Raw genomic sequence first — 16,529 nt, 5'->3', positions numbered from 1 at the left:
AAACATTATTCATAAAGTTAATTTTGAATTATAGGTGTTGGATCATTCATCATTAGTTTTAACTTTTTGTTATAATAAACTTGGACATAAGAAGGATGACCTTCCTGACTATGAGGCCTCTATGGTGTAAATACCTCTAGTACAAGAGTTTCATTATGGCACTTAAACGATCCACATGTTTCTATCCAAATCTTGGAAATGTTGTCTTTTTCTAGAATGAAGATTTTGTAGTAAACCATTTGCCAAAGCTCTTTTGGATAACCTGTAAGAACATATATTCTGATTTTTCCCTGATCAAGGAAAGTTCCCTTAATTAATTTTCATATCAATTATTGTATTTTAAGGACTCTTTTTAATAGTAGTCTTTAAAAGGGCCCTTCAACTATGAGAGACTTTGGACAGAAATGAAGAAAGACACATTTAAGCCAACTGAGGAAACATTGCCTTTTGGATATCTTAGACAATTTTATCATTTTTGACAATACAAAAATGAATATACAGTTTGAATTCTCATTGCCAAGAAAGAGCTCACACGGTTTCATAAAATTCAGGATAGTAAAATTTCAAAAAAATTGACCATTTGATCAGTTAGCTTATCACATTTATCTGTACTCGAGCTGTAACTTCAGGGTGTAGTTTAATCTCTGCAACATATTGGCCAAGTTCACGGATCTCAGGAATGGTAATAATACGCTTGTCTATATTCCTGTCAAAACAGCAAAAGTATTCCCCTTGGAGATTAGGAAGGTGTTCCATGAGAAAACCCCACTGATATTTTTGCCTTTAAAAGACAATCAAATACATCACACTGACCTCTGCAGTTGTGCCTTGATAATATCTGATAGATCTTGCTCAGATACACTGGAAACATTTGAAGAAAACAAACAATAACAGTCAAATTTCTTTTGCATAACTATAAATTTCAAATCTGTGCAGCCATCAATCCTAAAAGCATTAAGTATCTATACATTGGAGAGGTTTCAATGGTCAAAGGATGTAGAGATACAATAGATTAAAAGTTAAAGTAAGAAGAAACTTACCGTCCAAATATTTGTTTACCCTTTCCTACAGTCTTACGCTTCACCTTAAAAGCTCCTGCAGCTTCCAGCATTAATGCAAGGGATTCCAACTCTTCCCTGACCTGATACAAACCAAATTGAAAACACACATTAAATTGGGACAAGGATCACATGTATATAACAAAAGCACTCAGGATGAATGCTCCAATCTGATGTTTAGACTGAAAGAGAACAGTTCCCTTATTTCCTTTCCTATAGACCATTAAAGGAGGTTTGTAGCAAGGATACAAGGGGGCATGTCCCCCAGAAATTATTGGGTGTCCCCTTTCCTGTACTGTTCCAGATATGTGAGGAAGGCAAGGAAATTTCATTAGTCATCCCTAATTTTTTTTAAAAAGCAACGGAAACACCCCACAAATGTTAACTCAAGATAAAAAAAACATTTCAAGAACTCCTGGATGTCATCATTGTGGCTGGGGACAGTCACTATAAAAAAGAAATAATCACTATTTTGTCACTATGTTTGTCTTAATTTTGTCAAGCATTTCAGCATAAGAACAGGCATGTCTAACAAATTAAATCAATCAAGCATAAATTAAATAATAAATTAAAGAAGAGAAACAGATGACAATATAAATTCTAAAGAATAAATTCTAACTGTCAAAAGGGTCTTCCATTACTAAATATGAAGCTCTCTATCATAGTATGGGCATTGAAATCTTCTTTTAGATGAACGACACATTAATTCAAAGTGATCTAAAAGCAATGCGATAATGATCTAATTCTGACTCAATGAGGAAACTGCTCACAATGCTTGTTAATATATTCACAAGGCAACATGTTTTGTCTGCATCTTAAAAATTAAATAAATTGGTACACAGCCAATCTCTTAATTTGCATTGTTGCTTAAGACAAAAGAGCCACTGCTGGAGGAACAAAATAGTGGCATAATGCTTTATTGCTTTAGACAACAAAGCCTTTATTAGAAAAAAATTAATTTTCATATACAACTATACTTAAATTTATTATTTTTTTCTATTTTCATGTTCTAATATACTTGTTTTAATTTATATATTTTATAATTTATTGTAATTGTAATTTTATTATTTAAAAATTTCCCCTCAAATTTAAATTTTAATGTACTAGCATCCCTGTTTCCATCGTAGAAACACTTAAACATAGTTTTATAGATCTTCTATGGCCTCTCACTGCATTGTCGTAACTCTGTTTTCAATTGTTCAGTTTTGCAATAGCAATACTTTTCATATTTTGACTTACTATCATATTAGCAGATTATTTGGCATATACTCTGGTACTGATTTGGAAGGTTTGGTCGTGGAGATTGCACCAAACTTAGTTGATCTGTAACATACAACTTTACATTTCATTATTGGATTTCATCTTTTTGTAACATGCAGATACCGCTGATTAAATTCATGTTGTTTGATGCAGGGAACATCATCAGCATCGTACACTTGGTAAGGGTACCCTGGTGCAAGAAACTAAATTTTGTACGGGCAATCTATTGAAGAGCAAAATAGTGGTGATCACAATATGAGGATTCTAATGTTAAGATCTTGTCATCTTGTGGGGGTTTGCTTGTATTTCTGGTCACATGATGGTGTGCAGTTATGGTCATAGTGCTTAGCATTTTACTGATCTTGTGTTATACTTATGTTTAAGTGACTTTGTGTTATGTTTAAGTAACTAGGTGTTATGTTTAAGTGACTTTGTGTTATGTTATGTCTTATGATCTAGTGTCTTGTTGGGAGCCCTAATTTCATTTTCCTATTTTTTGAATTGAAATGTTTATTGGTAAAAACTTTGCCATGTTGGTGGGAGGCTTGGAAAGGAGGCAAGGGCAGTCCAAGGACTGTGAACACTGAAAGCTCCTGGCCAAATGCATTCAATGTTGCACCTCCTCAAAGCTTGTAGAGGCCTTTGTGGCTTTGTTGTGGTCATTTTGGTTTTTATTTTCATTTTGGTTGTGTTCAGTGCTGGTTTTGTGCTTTTGAAGGCCATTGACTGAGTTGTTCTCTTTAGCCTAGATTCCTGCACATTTTGAGGCACCACCATGCCTAGGCTCGCATTGTGGCAAAGTAGTGGAGACTGGAGAGAACAGATGAATTTTTGGGGGAAGAAAGAAGAAGAAAAAGGGAAGTTTGACAATTGGCACTAAGGTTTTTACTGGAAGAGAAGAACTATCTCTGAACAAATTGGAGAAGATTGTTTCTTTGGTGAACAGTGGTTATAATTGCTTAGCATAGAGTCTTGGTTTTTGTTGTAAAGTGCCATTGAGGTATCTCTGAGTGTGGCTAAACTGATTTCAAGCTGCAGGAACGATATCTTTTGGAGCCGGCCTCCAAAATTGGTTTTATGAGTTCTATTATATTTTCAAGTGATGTATTTCGCTTATACTCTTTTAATACAGTTATTGTTTCTATAAATAGTCTTTGTTTTGTTCTAACTATTAACAGTGATTCTTAGATGCTTTATTTACTTCATGAATGTGGGTATCATTTGATCTAAACCTTTATTTTGGTTGGTCCATCAAGAAGTGCCATAATCATAGTCTTGAGGGGTTGTATAGCCACTGTCCGGGGATTTCATGTTAGGCATAGTTGGGCTTTCCAAACCTTGATTGGTAAGCCCTATTTTGATGTTGCCCTATCGTTGGCTTTGTTTCTATGAGAGATGTCATCGTGTTCTTTTAGCTTTAAGAATTGGGTGATGTTTTTTGTTTGCATGGGATACCACAATTGGCTTTAAGGCTATGGTAGCTACTAGCTATGGATGAATGTAATGTCCCTAGCTGGAAATTTTGTAAAAATATGCAATTTCTATTCTATTTTCTGATTTATAGTAACAGAAATAAATATGGAACATAGAATATAGATGCCAAACTCCAATAACTAAATGTTGATTGGCAGTATTTAGTAGCGACAATGAAAATGGGAAACCCTCATACATCAATGATCAAACATAAAGGGCACACAATATACTGAGAGGGAGGTGGGGGTGAATCAGTATATGCAATTTTTAATCATTCCTCTACACTAATTACCTTAAATGACATCTTCATGTAAATACCATATCTACCTATCTTATGTAAATCAATGATGCAGCACTTAAGGCATGCAATTCAAAACACATCATCCAAAGAACACAAAATATACGTGGAAAACCCAATATGGGAAAAACCATAGTGAGAATAGCTGCTCTAGATCTACTGTCCAAATCCAGCATCACAAATAATAAATATTTACATAAATTTCTAGGCACTGACCTACAAGAGACACCAATCTGCACCAACCCACTAGAGACACCAATCTCAAATGCCTAGTTTTAAGCAGCACCTCAAAGGCTAGGACCTCAATCTCAACAATATGAAAGATATACAATTAGGACCTTCAAAGTACAACTTGCCTCTAATCCAGTCAGCTCCAACATTCACTCTTCATGATCTTATAATGTTTTGATAGTGGCACACTTGAATCAGGAACTCTCCCTTTGATTCATTCTTCAACTCACTTGTATCCTTAGAAGTGTTGATGTGTTTTTTATGACACCATGCAACACAAAATAAAATACTAAGTATTCTATCCTCTCTTGAACAAAGACCTCTCGGATGCCAAACTATGTGATCAAATGAGTCGACTCCAAGGTTCCGATAGTCAAGTCTTGACATTATATTGTGGATAGACTCAGTGATAATAGATGTGATATTGCTGGAATCACAAGGGGACTTACGTTTATACTTGAACTTTGTTTGAACTTGAGATCTAACTAACTTAAAAAAAGATAAAAAGGACAAGGGTTTAGAAAGACTATGCTACTCCTAAGATCAATGATGATGATAGGTGTTACTTAGATAGACAAATTCCCTCAAATCAAGCCTTGCTTCCTCATGATGACAAGAACTACACAAGACCGATGCAATCTTCTAAGGAAGTGGAAGATTTTCACATTGCAAATACATCACTTAAATACCCAATACTGATGCAACTTGAACAAGCATCCACAATCGAACTTAGCACAATAACAAGGTTTAGGCTAACTTTACATTGTAGCTTACAATCAGCAAACTACAAAAAGTATGAACCAAGGAATTCATCACAATTCTTCATAGGCATCCACCATGATCAATGAACTTTATCTTAATTTGAGAAGTAACAAGGAACCATGCAAAATGTAGAAACACAACACATACATCCACCATAACTTCAATGAAAGTATTAAATTGATTTCAACATAACGTGGCAACAATTACAAGCTTCCTCCTCCTCTACTTCTACTTCTTACTATTGATCCACTATTATCTATTATCTATATTAACCTTTACAATGAGGAGACTGAGCCTTATATCGAGAGCTCAATACATTTCAATGGCTCAGATTGATTTTTCAAATCAATGGCCAAGATTTGCACAATGAAACCCTAATTAGGGTTTGTTATAACAAACTTCCTTTTGGCCAATGAGATCATTACATGTAATTGGACACATGTCCATCTTTGAATGCTGACCAATGAGTGATGAGGTTAGGTACATAGAACAAAATTTGATAATTGCCATGTGTCACTTGCTCCACCTTGAATGTGTCAAGTTCAATGTATCTGGACATATTGATGTGGCACAATCTGATATGTTGGATGATGACTAGGATGCCACCTCAGCTTGTTCCTAAATTCTTTCACTTCGAAATGTATAGCTTGATGCAGTTCTTGATTTTGCTATCATCCTCATGTCACAAATTTGCCCTTTCATTGATGTACTTGAAGAGTAGAACATGTTGCAAATGTGTATCTTGACATCTCCTTCATTGATTTTACTGATCTTCATTGCGATTGACTCCTTGATGTTGATCCTTGCATAGGGGCTCCTTGTGCCTTTCTGAACAATCCTTTGTTCATGGCGTGACTGATCTCCCTTTATCTTCAATGCCTTGAATGTCTTGGAGTTGCCTTGGATTTGTTCTTCGCTTTGCACATTATTGAGTGCATCCCTTAGGTGAGAAGGAAATTCTCATATCTTAAGGGCGATATTGCAAGACCAATGTGTAATTGTGCCCTTGTTCTTGATATTGTGGGCTTCCTCATCTTCCCTATATTGTAACAACTTATTTTCGTGCTCTTTGCTGGTGATCTTCCTCTTGATTGGCCATGTTGAAGTATGAATCTTGATATTGTAAGTGTTGCCCTCTTCATGTGGTGGAAAAGTTCTTCATTCCATGCTCCACGTTTCCTATTCCTTAATTGCATCAAACCTGGAAAAACAAGGAAAGAACCTTAAATTATGATGGTGAACAAAAACCTTAAGTAAGCAAAAATGCAAGATAATCACAAAATTTACTTCATGAAGCCCTTCAACATCTGGAAATGACACCTATGAGTTCTGGAAATGCATTCTCAGGTGTGGGAACATATGATTTGGGGTCTAGTTTTCCTCCCTTTGATCTGGAATAAATTTGTTTTGAAAGTACCAAGATCATGTTGAATGCTACAGGTCTGATTCTTTATTCACTTAGTCTGATCTGCCTCCTTTCATTCCTTCTTCCAACGATTTTCTCTCAACTTTGCCTTTAAATTGTGGAAAATCCGATTGAATTTCAACTTCCTAAAGTCTGCTGGTTGAGTGCGAACTTAGGGAAAATTTCTTGCTTAAAACGAATTTGCTGTGTTCATCCCTTGATGCAAATTTGTTATAGCTCTCCTTGGTGCGAATTTAGGCAGGTTTGAACTTGAATTGGATGACTTAGTGCTCTTCCTTTGCTTTATATGTCTTGTTTCAAGGAATCGCACCTTTCTATGCTTGCTTCCAGCTGACCTTGCATCTCAAGAAAAAAAGTTTTTTGCTTGCAATTAAATTAAAATTTGCCTCCCTTTCATGCTTGCTAAGTGTTGTGACCATTTCACACATCGCCCCATTAGAATGGGGACCCCCTCTTTTTGCTTTAGGTTTTGCTTTCTCTTTGCTTGTTTTTCTCTCTGCTTTTTAGGGTTTTGAGTGAGTGAGTCATCTGCCTTGGCTGGGTAGATTAGGGCTAAACCTTGGAAGCTCGTTTTAGGGTTTCTTTCAAGCTGAGTCTAGCCTAATTTTGGGGAGTTGTTAGCCGTCTGCCTGAAACTTCAAGTTTACCAGAATGAAGCATGCCTTTCAGGAGAGTCAAGTTGGTTAGATCAGGGGACAGGGAGAATAGGTCTCAGGTCAAGTCTAGATTGAAAGAAGGTTTTCTTGTCAGGGTCCTGTTTGTTTCCCTGTCTAAGTCAGTTAAGCAGAGCCAGTGAAGAAAAGGAGTTGGTTTGATCAAGTTTGATGGAGGATGAAGCGAATCAAGGTAACATCTAGCCTGGAAATGTCAAAATCGCTCCTAACCCTTCCAGAGGGTCCAGGGCGAAAATCATTGTAAACCTCTTTTTCTCCTCATTTTTGACTAAGTAATACTTCCTAGGGCATGTTTGGAGGTGAATTGATATGTTCTTGCCTGGAGAGGGATTTGATTGATTTTTGAAGAGCAAGATGATGCCTGAAAGAGGATTTTCGCTCCTGACCCTTCCAAAGGGTCCAGAGCGAATTTCATCCTAAACCCTATTTCTTGCCTCGGACAGATTTGCAACCTTGTTCTTAGCTTGGAAAAGGACCTAACTTTACCTTGTGAGATGGTTTGAGACTTGAAAACTGAGCAATTTGGCCTGGAATGGAGATTTCACTCCTAACCCTTCCAGAGGGTCCAGAGCGAAAATCTTGTTAGAGCTTATTTCTTCCTAACTTTGGCTAAGTTTTCATGTGCAGGGTCTCTTGGAATGAAGATTGGACATCATTTGATACCTTTGAAGATTTGGAAGCATGCAAAATGAAGAATTTTGGACAAGAAGGGAAATTTCGCTCCTGACCCTTCCAAAGGGTCCAGAGCGAAATTCCCAAATGCTCTTATTTTGCAATGAAAAAGGTCAAGATTTTGGCATGAATGAAACGAGAATAGCTTGCTTTTACCTATTGAGGTTGTTTTGACTTGGAAAAATGAAGGATTTTGCCCAAAAGGAGAATTTTCGCTCCTGACCCTTCCAGAGGGTCCAGGGCGAAAATTCCTCAATCACCTATTTTTATTGCAAAGTCAAGTCAAGTTTTGGTTTTTATGGCATGGATGAGAGAGGAATAGTGTTTTCTTCCTTTGAGAGGTGAATTCAACTTAAAATGATGATGAAATAGGCCTAAAATGAAAGAATCGCTCCTGACCCTTCCAAAGGGTCCAGAGCGAAAATCTCTATAGGAGGTATATCTTGTCTTGTTTGGTCAAATTGAGGTGTCAAAGGCATGATGAAAGGAAGAATGAGCATGTTGAAACCCTTGGGCATGTGTAGAAGTGATGTAAATGAAGGATTCTGGCCAGGACAGGAAATTTCGCTCCTGACCCTTCCAAAGAGTCCAAAGCGAAATTCCTTATAAACACATTTTTTAGCCTTTCTTGGATATGAAACCTTAATCCTAGCGTGATGAAACATGAAATCCCACTTGGCAAAGAAGTTTCAAGGTAAAAGAAATGAAGATTTTTGGTCAAGATTAGAAAAATCGATCCTGACCCTTCCAAAGGGTCCAGAGCGAATTTTCTCAAAATCACCTTTTGCTATCAAATTTTGCTAAGTCAAGTATGGGATAAGGTGAAACATAGAAAGAATTGCCCCTGGGAGTGAATTGAGGTTGCAAGAAATCATCAAAAAGTGAAGGAATTGAGCCAAATGGTGAATTTCGCTCCTGACCCTTCCAGAGGGTTCAGAGCGAAATTCCTAAAAACACCTATTTTCTTGCAAGGTCAAGACAACTTTTTAGTTTTTATGGCTTGAATGGGTGTGAGGAAGTGTGTTTTGCTTGTTGAAGATGATTGAGATTGTCAAGAGGAAGCAATTAAGCCTAGAACATGATTTTCGCTCCTGACCCTTCCAAAGGGTCCAGAGCGAAAATCCTCAAAATTATCCTTTCTTCCAAATTTTGGGCAAAGCTAAGCTTAGACATGGGTGTGAGAAGGCATTTGAATTGCCTTGAAGTGGAATTGGATTGCTAAGAATGCAAATTTTGAAGCCAAGAGGGAAATTCGCTCCTGACCCTTCCAAAGGGTCTAGGGCAAAATTTCCAAATCCTCCTATTTTCCTTGTAGTTCAAGATAAGATTTTGGTTTTCAGGACTCAAAGAGGAGTAAGGCATGATGTTCTATGCCTTGGAAAGGATTTGAAGTTGAAAGGATGAAGGAATTGCCCTAAAACCTAAAAATCGCTCCTGACCCTTCCAAAGGGTCCAGGGTGAAAATCCTAAAGCCAACATGTTCCTTTCAAGTTTGTGCTAAGGCAAGACTAGACCAAGGTAGAAAAGGCCTTTGAGACCACCTTTGAGTGGATGTTTGTTCCAAAAAATGATGATTCTAGGTCAAAAGAAGAAAATCGCTCTTGACCCTTCTAGAGGGTCCAGGGCGAAAATCTCAAAATCCCCTATTTTGCCTTGCAAAAACAAACCAAGCTTGGGTGGAGTGAATGAAGAAGACCATTGCCTAGCCTTGAGGGGTGGATTGAAGACAAGATGATGGAGGAGTAAGCCCAGGCAAGAAAAATCGCCCCTGACCCTTCCAAAGGGTCCAGGGCGAAAAACCCTAAAATCACCTTTTTCTTCCAGATTTGAGTGAGACTAGGCCTGAACTACAATGAAAGAACCTATTTGGAATGCCTTGAAGAGGTTTTGGACCTTCAAAAATAAGAATTTTGAGCTTAGCAGAGAAATTTGCTCCTGACCCTTCCAAAGGGTCCAGAGCGAAATTCCCAAAAATGCAATATTTCCTTCAAAGTTTTGATGAGCCAACTCAGTGATGGAGATAAATATACCTTAGAGATTGCCTTGAAAGAGGTTAATGATCAAATTAAGGTGAATTTTGGCCTAAAATGTAAAAATCGCTCTTGACCCTTCCAGAGGGTCCAGGGCGAAATTCACATTTTCCCCTAATTTCCTCATGTGAAAGACTAAAAATTGAAATGCAAGACTTTGATCAGGGCAAAACAAACATGAACTCGCCTTCCGAGAGATTTTGGAGTGAAGGGAATGAGGTATTCAAGACCTAATTGGAAAAATCGCTCCTGACCCTTCCAAAGGGTCCAAGGCGAAATCATCAAAAAACCTATCATTCAACATCGTTTGATTAAGTCTAAGGCAAATTGCAAGATTGTGAAGACAAAGTCATGGAAATTTGCAAAAATAAGTTGTGAAGTTTTTAGCTCATGAAGTGAGTAAGTCTAGATGAGAGGTTCAAACAAGTCTTGAAATAATCTAGACCTTCATCACTTTGGACATTTCAATGCCTAAGGGAGAAAGGAAACTTCATTAAGCCTCAATCAAAACTTAATATTCACAAATATTCTCTAAATTTGCCAAATTCAAGAAGTTAAATGAAATTCGCATGAATTAAGGCATTTGCAATTGGATTAATTAATTTTAAGCCTTAAAACAAACGAAAAAGGACACCTTTCAAGTCTTAAAATTAATTTTAAAATTTAAAAAAATAAAGGTGAGCGCTCAAATGCATTTATTTGCTTTTACAAGCAAGTCGTCCTCTTTCTAAAGGTAATTTTATTTGTTTTATTGCTAAAAACCTAGGTCGGCCTCATGGTCAATTAGGGTGAGCGCCTGTTGTGACGTTTTCACACATCGCCCCATTGCAAATAAGGACCCCTGCTTTTTGCTTTCTAGGGTTTGTTTTCTAGGTCTTTTAGGGTTTTGTCTGTTAGCCTTTGCATTTTGAGTGTCGCCAAGGGGAACCCCTGGATAGCAGGTTCTACTGGAGTGATGTCCTGATCCTGAAATTTGGCTAAGTCTGAGAGTCCTGATCCTGAAATTTGGCTAAGTCTGGAATGTCCTGATCTTGAAATTTGACTAAGTCTGGAAACTGAAAAACCTCCAAAAATTAGATTTTGCAATATAACTCCTGGAGGTCTGAAACCACTCTCAAACATCCTGAAAGTATATATGGAACTTTCTTATACTTAAATGTTATATTCCATAAAATTATCCTGACAGAGAGTTCAAAAGTCAAATTTCGCTCCTGACCCTCAGAGAGGGCCCACAGCGAGATTTTGATTTCCTTCATTTTGCAATGAAAAGAGACCAAGTTTTGAGCATGAAACGGAAATGAATGACTTTCTTCACCCACATGAAGAGGTTTTGGCTAGAAATAATGAAGGACCTTGTTGAAAACAGAAAAATCGCTCCTGACCCTCAGAGAGGGCCCACAGCGAAAAATCGCTTCTGACCCTCAGAGAGGGCCCATAGCGATATTGTTGAAAATCCTCATTTTACCTTGCAACAACAAAGCGAATTTGGTTGGAGTGGATTAAGGAAGGACATTGCCAAATGATGAATAAAGTTTTAATGAAAAATGATGAAGAATCAAGCCCAATTTGCAAAAATCGCTCCTGACCCTCAGAGAGGGCCCAGAGCAAAAAACTTCAAAATCACACCTTTTCTCCAAAATTGGATAGAGCTAAGTTTGCAGTTCAATGAAAGGACCTGGTTGAAATATCTTGAAGAGATTTTGGAGGTTGAAAAGTGCTAAACTTGAGCAAAAAATGAAAAATCGCTCCTGACCCTCAGTGAAGGTCCAGGGCGAAATTTACATTTTCACCTATTTTTCCTCATAAAAAATGTCAAATTTGAAGTGCAACACGTTAATGGGATATCAATTTACCCTCCAGGAGATTTTCAAGTTGAAATGTGAAATATTCAAGGCTAAAATTCAAAAATCGCTCCTGACCCTCAGAGAAGGTCCAAGGCGAAATCCTCATTAAATCTCATTAAGCCTTGTTTTAGAAATTCATACTCTCCAAATTGCATTAGATTGCCAAAATTGCTAATTTTGAGGCATTTGGGAAATTTGAATTAGCATTAAATCAAAAATATTTTGGCATTTAAATAAATTAATTTTAAGCCTTGGGAAAATCGAACTTTTATTTTGGAGGCATTTAAAATTAATTTTTATTAAATTAAAATTGAATATAAAGCGCTCAAGGCCTTATTTTTGCTTTTATTAACCAAGTCGGCCTACTCTTTTGAGGTTTTATTTATTATTTCACCTTTTGTTTGACAAGTCGGCCTCAACAGGAATCAAGGTGAGCGCTCTTAAGAGAGGGGTTTTGTTTCACATTTCAAATCATTCAATCATTTCCTTAAGTGCGAAATTGGAGGGCTAATTGGAGGAGCGAAATCCAGAAGATTGGAGGCAAAGTTTGCTAAGTGTTGGAGGTTAATGGAGGCATGATTCATCCAAGAGAGGGCTTTGATCTACACTTTGCCTAGCGAAATTCATCTATTTTTACATCATTTCTTAGAGTTTAATACTCAAGAGGAGGTATGGCAAAATCATCTTGACACCCTTGTTTAAGGTTTGATTTTTGGACATTTGTTTTGGAAAAATCTAAGTATTACATGGTTAATTAGGAAATGACAACTCAAGATTTATCATGAAGTTTCCTAATTAAAATCTTAAATCTTCTTTTTAAGTCTAGATTTCTACACTTCAAGATATAATGCTTGAGAACTAATTTTGAAATGTTGTGTAGGTATCAAGATGGCGACTCCTAAGGCTGAAAATCTACAGGTCGGCAGGCTCTCATCGAAGAAGATCCGGTCCAGGACAAAGATGATCTCCTCCAACTCAGTATCATCAAAGAAAATCAAGCAAGGATAAGGGCAACCTCCTCCAGTCTAGCATCATCATGACTAACCTCTTCCAATCCAGCATTCCAAGACGAGGTACATCATCATCCTGCACATCAAAGAAAAAAGAAGTCAGAGCAAGGGTTCGTTGAAGAAGCAGATAGTTCCAGAAGAGTTAATTAAAGCTAGCTTCTCAGCATCACCAAATTGGATATCTACCAAGTTACAAGTGTTAGACGAGGTGGCATCCTAGTCATCACTCCTCCAGTCGGATAGGTCCACCTCAGCGTGTCCAGATTCAATGTACCTAACTCATGGGAGGTGGCACAAACTTCTATGTACCTACCCTAGCTATCCATTGGTCGATTTTTCCAGAGAAGACATGTGTCCTAAAGATGTAATTTTATCATTGGTCAAGCATTAAATGTTATGTAATGGTTGTAACAAACCCTAATTAGGGTTTTCATTATTGAATCTTGGCCATTGATCTCAAATTAATCTTAGCCATCGAATTGTATTGTGGGCACTATATAAGCCCCGACTCTTCATTTTGTAAAGGCAGTTAGAAAGAAGTTAGAGAGGAGTTAGTGAATAGAGAATAGTTAGGAAGTGATTAGTCAGTTGATAGAATAGCAATTAGAGTAGAGTAGAGAGAGAAGGCAAAGATTGTTGCCAAGATGTTGTAAAAGGCTTGTAAAACTTCATTGAAGAAATGGTGAAATTTATGGGTCGATTCAACAATTTGCATGGTCTCTATACTTCTCATATTTGATTTCATGTTATTAGATGAGTGGAAGAAATGTGTTTGATTGATGGTGAAATTCGTACATCCATACTACTAGCAATTTGTTGATTGCAGACTTGCCTTGTGTAGTCAACTGGAATCATTCAACTTAAGCTTAACTTCAATTGTCGCTTCTTCATTGATATGCATCAGCATGATGGTGTCTATGCCTGTAGTGATGATCTGAACATCATAAAGCTTTCCTTCGAAGATCGTACTAACCTTGTGGAGATGGTCCTAGGATGCCAAAACAAGACTTAGTTAGAATTTCATCAAAGATCATTCATTGCTCCTACATTCTTAGTGTTAGGATTAGATCCTTTCCTCGCCCTCATCTTTTTTCCTTTTTTTCAAGTCAAAGCTAGTAAAATCCTGTGTTCCAGCGATATTCAAAGCAAATCAGACGTTCAGGTCATTGAGTGTAAGTCCCCTTGTGATTCCAGCAAATCACATCATACCACAAAGAGCTTATCCACATGTAGAGATCCTACAGCAAAGAACCTTGAAGTCATCCCGATTGATCCTTTTTGCGACATCTTCAGCATTCGGAGACTTTACTCAAGAGAGGATAAGGTACCTTTAGGTATTTTATTTTGTGTTCGCATGTGCATAAAAAACACGTCAACAATGCCCTATATAAGAGAGGAGTATTGTTTCAAAATGCAAATCATTCATTCATTGTTCTAAATGCGATTTGAGGAGCAGATTGGAGGAGCAAAATCTAGCAGATTGGAGGCAAATTTCTTACTAAGTTGGAGGCTAAATTCCAGAATTTGCTAAAGTCTTGGACGCTAGTGGAAGGTGAAGTGCTTTTGAAGGTTAATCAAGACATAATTCATCCAAAGGGAGATCAAAATTCAATCCTTATCCAGCAAGATCTGATATTCTTTCTTCATTTTTCCAAGGTTCATAGTTAAGCTTTCAAAGAAGGAGGTATGAGGAATCGAATTTTTGAAGTTTCTATTCAAGACTTATTTTGATTTCATGGCAATCTTTTAAAGTCTAAGTCTTGAAAATCTAATTTTCATTCATAATTAATTTGAGAATTTATAATCCTAGATTTATCATGTCATTTTCAAATTAATGTTTTGAATTACTCCCTTGAAAGGTCTTAGATCCTATGCTTTAAGATATGATGCTTAAAAAACTAATTTTAAATTTTTTGTGTAGGCATCAAATGACGACCCCCAAAGCCGGAGGATCAATTACTTAGCAGACTCTCATCAAAGACGATCTCCTCCAGTCCAACATCATTGAGGACGACCTTCTCCATCTATCCTCCCGTCCAGCATTTGAAGGAAGGCATCACCAAATTGAACATCAACCAAGTGTTGGACAAGGTGGCATCCCAGTCATCACTCCTCCAGTCGGGTTGGTCCACCTCAGCATGTTCAAATTCAATGTACCTGGTTCATTAAAGATGGCACAAACTTCGATGTACCTACCCCGGCTATCCATTGGTCGAATATTCCAAAGAAGACATGTGTCCAAATAATGCAATTATTTCATTGGTCAGAATTAAGTTTGTTGTAACAAACCCTAATTAGGGTTTCATTGTGAAATCTTGGCCATTGATCTTGAATTGATCCAAGTCGTTCATTGTATTTGAGGATGCTATATATGCCCTCACTCATTTCATTTTAAAAAGGGGGTTAGAAAGGTTAGAAAAAAGAGAGAGAGCTTAGAGAGAAAGTTAGAAAGTTATTGTTGTAGAAAGATTGAGTAGTGAAGAAAGAATTTTGAACAATTGTTGTCCGTTTGGCTATGAGATCAATAAAATATTGAAGTTATGGTGTTTTATTGCAATACTTGTGGCTATCTTCATGATTGTTTATCTTCTTGAATCACTCTCAGTTGAAATAGCATTTAAATTTTAAGTTTGAAGGATGAAGTGTTGTACTTGATCTTTGATAAGATTCACATTCCAAACCACTAGCTTCTTACTGATTGTAAGAACGCCTTGTGTGGTCAACTGGAAACATTGAGATTGATTAAGAATTCAATCATTCTTGGAAGTATTGATATGTATCTCTATGATAGTATCTATATCCTTGATGATTTGAAAGTTATTGAATCCCCTTAGAAGATCGCATTAATTCCAGTAGAGTTGTAATTTCTTGGCGATACTGAAATTGGTAGAATCCTATCAAGTCTAGTCTTCATTGAGTCATTCTTAGGATTAGTTCAAGTATTCCTTCCTTGAAACCCTTACCTTTTGACATTTTTGAAATCTGTTAGTGTTAGGAAAATCCTGTTCCTGCATTTAGAGAGAAAGTAACACGGACAAGCTTTCTCTGAAAGTACATAAGGCCCCTTGAAGAAACAGCATATACAATGACCACTGGTGCTTATCCACACGTAGAGATCCTACAAAAAAGAACCTTGAAGTCATCCCGATTGATCCTTTTCGCGACATTTTCAGCATTCGGAGACTTTGTTCAAGGGAGGATAAGATACCTCTGGGTATTTTATTCTGTGTTTGGTCGTGTACAAAATACACATCAACACTAAGTCAGCACCCTTTCATGTGACTTGCACTTCCAAATGTGGTGCACTAAAATAGGAACTCCATGTTATATAGCCTTTGTTTTAACTTGATCTCGACTTCCTTGTTTTTGGAGGTTGATGTGAACTTAGGCTTGAAATCTTTCGTGTTTGTTAAGGTAAATTCAGACAAGGTGAACCTCCACGTTTTTGAAGGTTGATTTTCTTCCTTGTTTGTGAAGGTAAATTTGCACCCTTTCGTGTTTGTGAAGGTAAATTCACACCCTTCCATGTTTGTGAAGGTAAATTAGCACAAGGTGAACCTCCACGTTTTTGGAGCTTGATTTTCTTCCTTCTTTGTTAAGGTAAATTTGCACCCTTACATGTTTGTGGAGGTAAATTCGCACCCTTCCATGTTTTTTGAAGAAGCTTTCTCAACAATTTCATCCAAACTTAACTTCTCAAAATCGCTCATCAAATTGCTAAGACCCAAACACACAAGATAAGGAAGGTTGGAATTTCCTTGTTTTTTTAAGGAAGATTATCAAATTCGATG

The 16,529-nt window shown here is 37.1% G+C and overlaps 1 protein-coding gene across 1 annotated transcript in view; it reads right to left on the bottom strand.

Annotated features, from left to right (window-relative positions):
* Positions 1-430: 430 nt before the first annotated feature.
* LOC131048662 (large ribosomal subunit protein bL9c) overlaps positions 431-16,529 on the bottom strand; it is a 60,188-nt gene continuing 44,089 nt past the window's right edge. The window contains exons 5-7 of the mRNA XM_057982707.2: positions 1,041-1,141; positions 814-861; positions 431-706 (exon numbers count right to left, since the gene is read on the bottom strand). Of these exons, the coding sequence (XP_057838690.1) occupies positions 589-706; positions 814-861; positions 1,041-1,141 (267 nt within the window). The 3' untranslated portion in view covers positions 431-588. The remainder of the gene's footprint in view (positions 707-813; positions 862-1,040; positions 1,142-16,529) is intronic.

The sequence above is a fragment of the Cryptomeria japonica genome, chromosome 1, assembly GCF_030272615.1.
Source record: "Cryptomeria japonica chromosome 1, Sugi_1.0, whole genome shotgun sequence".
Taxonomy (NCBI): Eukaryota; Viridiplantae; Streptophyta; class Pinopsida; order Cupressales; family Cupressaceae; genus Cryptomeria; species Cryptomeria japonica.
The sequence above is the reverse complement of the archived record's forward strand: the minus strand, read 5'-3'. Positions and strand labels throughout refer to the sequence as shown.